The 5,464-nt window shown below is 32.5% G+C and overlaps 1 protein-coding gene across 1 annotated transcript; it reads right to left on the reverse strand.

Annotated features, from left to right (window-relative positions):
- Nucleotides 1-1,868: 1,868 nt before the first annotated feature.
- LOC112499665 (methylesterase 10-like) lies at nucleotides 1,869-3,796 on the reverse strand. The gene is made up of 3 exons (XM_025102989.1): nucleotides 3,416-3,796; nucleotides 2,976-3,101; nucleotides 1,869-2,530 (listed from the first exon to the last, which is right to left on the reverse strand). The coding sequence occupies exons 1-3, from the start codon at nucleotides 3,794-3,796 to the stop codon at nucleotides 2,249-2,251; spliced, it is 789 nt and encodes a 262-aa protein (XP_024958757.1). The 3' UTR covers nucleotides 1,869-2,248.
- Nucleotides 3,797-5,464: the final 1,668 nt, after the last annotated feature.

Consider the following 5,464-nt stretch of genomic DNA (forward strand, 5'->3'; position numbering starts at 1 on the left):
CAAAATCATTAGTTATTATCTTTATAAAAAATTATACTATTAAATCAAAAATAAATTACTTTGTTAATAAATTTAAAYTAAATTATAATAAAAAAATAAATTAAAGAAGTTACACCAAAAAACAATAACTATTAAAAATAGTTAATTTGATACTAATATCGATTTTTTTAAAAATTTTATTCAATCTTCAAATTTACATTTATTCAAAAATAAAAACATTATCACATAAAATCGTATTATATCAATAGAGACAAAAAATAAAATCCAAAAACTAAAATCAAGATTTATCTGGTTACATTACACACGAATACTCTTCTAATAATAATAAGGGAAAAGTCTAAAAAAACCCAATTGACTTTAGTGTTTGGAATGATTAAGTTCTTGGACAATTTTTTGGAACAAATAATTCCTTGAACATTTCAAAACATGTTAAATAACTCATTGGACAATTTTTTGGAACAAATATGTCCTTAAACATTTCAAAACATGTTAAATAACTCCTTGGACAATTTTTTGGAACAAATATGTCCTTAAACATTCCAAAACATGTTAAATAACTCTTTGGACAATTTAAAACATGTTAAATAATTGGATAATTTTTTGGAACAAATAAGTCATTGAACAATCCAAAACATGTTAAACAACTCCTTGGACTTTTCTAAAACCTGTTGGATACATTTTTATGACTTGTACAACTAATTAATGTGGTAAAATAGTGGAAAAAAAGTCCAAAAAAACTCCAATGAACATTCATATTTTAAACGATTAAGTCCCTAAACGTTATTTCAACCAAAAATGATTTAGATTTATAAAATTAAACAAATATAACAAAAAGGTTTTTTTCGGACTTTTGTCACTATTTTACCACTTTAACTAGTTGTACAAGTCATAAGAATGTATCCAAAAGGTTTTAGAAAAGTCCAAGAAGTTATTTAACATGTTTTAGATTGTCCAATGACTTATTTGTTCCAAAAATTGTCCAATGAGTTATTTAACATGTTTTAAATTGTCCAAAAACTTATTTGTTCCAAAAAATTATCCAATGAATTAATTAACATGTTTTAGAATATGCAAAGACTTGTTTATTCTAGAAATTATTCAAGAACTTAATCATTGCAAACACTAAAATCAATTGGAGTTTTTTAGGTTTTTCCATAATAATAATAATAATAATAATAATAATAATAATAATAATAATAGTAGATGACAAAAATAGGTGTAGGTCCCTTGAGTTATAATAATATTTTGTAGACGATGACTACATATTTTAATTTCTCCTTGGTAATAATGTCGTTCGTAGTTGGTAGGTACTTCAATTATGACTTGATCACATTCAATGAAAAATATCAGGACACGTGTCAAAAACATTCATCTTTTCTTTCATATTTTCTCTATATTAAACTGAAGTATTTATTGAATAAAAACTAGGTTAAAAACAATAAAAATCTCAATTTTCTTAGTTTTTAAATAATTTATTGAAGATATATCCAACCTCTATGCGAGCTAACTAATCTCAAGACGACCACCTGCTTTGTAGATAGTCCGGAGTCATCACATTTAAATTTTCGTAAGGATTTTTATTCCTCAATGGATTTAAACCTAAGACCTCCTGGTACTTTAAAATTATTTACAGTTGCTTCAAAATGAAAATTAAAGAGAATTAAAATCTCCAAATTAAAAATTATATTAAATTCTAATGGGTTTTTTTTGTTTTTTTTAATTTAAAGGTTTTAATATTAATTATTAATACTAAAACATTAAGTCAATCATCGTAAGAGAATGAATGTTATCTAAAGTGGGATAAGCATAACAACATCATTTCTCGTCATGATTTCATTCGCCCAAATTCAACTACGCATGTTCGAGTCATCTTATCAACGGTTCCATTTCATGGGAATTGTGAACCAATAATTCATCCTCACTTTCCTTCAACGGGTGATGTTCAGTCGTTTCTCTTCTTCAAACGACTCCTTTTGGACGTGAAGCTTGTATACATTTGGTTTCCTTTGATTTTTGTAGCCTACTGCACCTTACAACGTATCTTGTTTTCCGTTATAATCTACATTTTTCTGCTCCATTTCAAAATTAAGTAACATACAAAACTCTTTATTCTCTTTTTCTATGTATTTCATCAAAACTTCCAGGTGTAGTAATGAATCACAAGAGTGTTATTACATCATTTTGATTAACGGGTGTTGTTTATTTATGATCACACACTTTCAATCCCGAACACATAGTACTATACTCATCAAGGGTATCTTTCCACGATTTCCTGCAAATAAAGCGATAAATCTTGGGATTTCGACAACATGATCATATGACCAGCTCCGGGGACGGATTTGACTTCATCGGGTGGACTGTCATTCACGATGAATCTCTGAAATTCTTCGTTCATAACCTCGTCTTCTTCGCATACCACATAAACCCTGGGGACGGATCCGTATCTGTTTTGGGTTAGAAGAGATTCCTTGTTCATATCCTCCAAGAAAAACCCACCCGGTCGCACCAACATCCTTGCCAATGCCAGATCCTGCACCAAACAACCATCTTTTCCATCTCTACTGAAAATTATAAAATTAAAAGTGCTTCCTATGTTTTTGTTTTTTATATATTTTTCTCTTAATTATTTGCTTAAGATAAGGGCAAATACACCACTTCTTGGTTTTATTGTAACCGAAAGAAAACAGTTAAGTTACTGAAGATGTCACTGTATGGTTTGGTTGGGTACCCGTATATTATATTTCTTGAAACTAAATTAATCACATAAGTTTATAACGACAACGACATATACGGTTAACACTAGTGCCCGGCCCGGTTTCAACTTCTGCTTTTGTCACATATTTTAAACAACAGATTTATGACGATATATGAAAAGTTCTAATACATTTTTTTAAATGATAAAATGGTGAGAGTGTTTAAAAACTCTGGTTATATGCATATCTCCAATTTGTGAAGAATGAATTAAGAGAAGGCACCTCCGGTTGGCACTTCCGGTACATTACGGCCATATAACGGTCCCCAAGTTCTGATGATATCGGTGATCCATTGTTGAATGTGAACCGGCAATCCAAATACGTCTCCGGCTTCAAACTCTTGAAGTACTTCAAAATAACAAATTCAAGTTATACATATGAAAAACTATAAAAATTAAGATCTGCAATGATAAATCTTTAAGTTGCTTTAATTAATCATGCATAAGAATTCGGAGATTTATTTATATAAAAGTAGGACAATATATATGTATATGTACAGTAGAGACATGTTTGTTAGCAGTTTAACTAGACTCATTTGGACCGATTGGCAGTGACTTAATGATATAGAATGTTACTTATTCAAACAAAAATAAAAAAGAAATCTTTTTTCATTCTGTAAAGAGAGATTAATCCGTATCCGTAAGCAAAGGGATCCCCTGTACCTCTTTCATCTGGAGTGCTGGTAGGTCCCTGCAATTGGGCATGTAAGATGCGATGAAAACGGCAACAGAGACCATGTGTGAAAGCTTCTCCATGGCGACAGAAATGGCAAGTCCGCCATAGCTGTGACCCACCAACACCACTTTTTGGTCGGGAGGTAATGACTCCAGAAACCGGATCAGTGGTTGTATGTAATCGGAGAAGGTGGGTATGTCCTCAAGTTGACTTGGGTGCACCCCACAACCACTAAGGTCAACCGCCGTGACACGGTGGCCGGCAGATCTGAGGTGGCTGACAACCTTGTACCAACACCATGCTCCGTGACCTATCCCATGAACTAGCACCAAGTGCTTCCGGTTCCGAGAAGTGGCGGAAAAGGGCATGTGGTGAAAATTTATTTGTGATTTTTGGAATTTCTTCTGTAAAGGGTGTTGAACTTTATAGTCAGCTCAGATACATAGAAATTAAACACGTGCATTTAGTTTCATCAACATTGCAAATTAATTTTTTAAGTGCAGTTAACTTTGACGGATGTTTGTTTTCAGATATCAGAAAAAAATATAACGAATTTTGATTATAAAAAAAAAAAAATCCATTGAAATTAATTAAAAAACCTTCGTCTAGAAGGAAATTAAATTATAGTATATTTTGTTATCCGGCTAACCAACATGGTAAAAATAATTGAAATCGAAATGTACCTTATTTGGTTAACCGAACAATTTGACTTGCAAACCGAATAACCTGAAACCGTTTTGGTCTGGATGAGTTATTTGGTTTTGGATTTTTTTTATATTACATCCCCCGAGTCACCTAAGTTTTTGTATCCATCACTGATCATTGCAACATTACTTAACCGTATACTCTTTGCCTAACCTTGTATAACTCGGTTTAAATCATCCATCCTCAATTCTTTGTGGTATACATCCCTTTTAATGCTACAACCAACAAATTTAAGTTGCAATTCATGAACGAAGATCTTGGAATCCTCCGCCATCTACAACATTAAAGATTTGCTCATCATCGTCACAAATGTAGCCGTTGCATACTTTCCTACATCTCTCGTTATATGTCACACCCCCACCATCTGTCCTTAAGCAACTTCTGTTTTCTATAGTTTATTGCATTGGATTCTTATGTGGACACATAATGTACTTGTGTCAAGAACGGTTGTAGCACCCCGCTAAAGCGGAAACACGGGGCGTCACAGGTAATAGTACATTACACTTAGGATATAAATGCATCAACCACACGATTAAATTTACAAACATTTAATTTACAATTTACAAGTCTCCCAAAGGAGTTCTTAAACAAAAGAGTTGCCCGATTACAAGATTCATTTCCAAAACATTGAACACATTAAAAACGTAAATATAATCTAATTTATTCTGCCACATTCTTCTTATTCCCTGAAAAGCACGTTTGAAAACAAGTGTCAACTACAAAGAGTTTGTGAGTTCACGGGTTTTATATGCACAAAACAGTTTATAAAATTTTGCAAGAACTTACTTAGTGAAACGTTGTTCACGTCAAATAACTTATAACTTCCATGAGCAGCGAATCAATTTAAATAAGCCATTTATAGAATTATGCTATTGAGCCACTACTAAACCTAACACAATTTACGCCCCACGAACTACCTTAGCGGTGGTAGCTAGCCACATGGGTAGAGCATTACTTATGAACTACCTCAGCGGTGGTAGCTAGCCACATGGGTAGAGCATTACTTATGAACTACCTCAGTGGTGACAGTTACATGTCACATGTGTAGGACAAATATATGACTAAGTTCATCCATTACTCGTCAGTCAAGGATGGGTTACTTCCACCAAATAGCGCTATCCACAAAGATCATAGGCTCAAAATGAGTTAATAGTAATGTACAATTAGGGACTTTCAACTCAATACATTATCCATGGCGTAAAAAATTCAATTGCTCATAACATTCAATTCACATAACAATGTGAGTTTTATAATTCATAACTCTTATAAAGCATGCTTTTCACCCCGAAATACTTTAAACGAGTAAAGTGGGGTCGTGGATACTCACCTCG

This window comes from Cynara cardunculus, assembly GCF_001531365.2.
Source record: "Cynara cardunculus var. scolymus isolate 2C chromosome LG 1, CcrdV1, whole genome shotgun sequence".
Classification (NCBI taxonomy): Eukaryota; Viridiplantae; Streptophyta; class Magnoliopsida; order Asterales; family Asteraceae; genus Cynara; species Cynara cardunculus.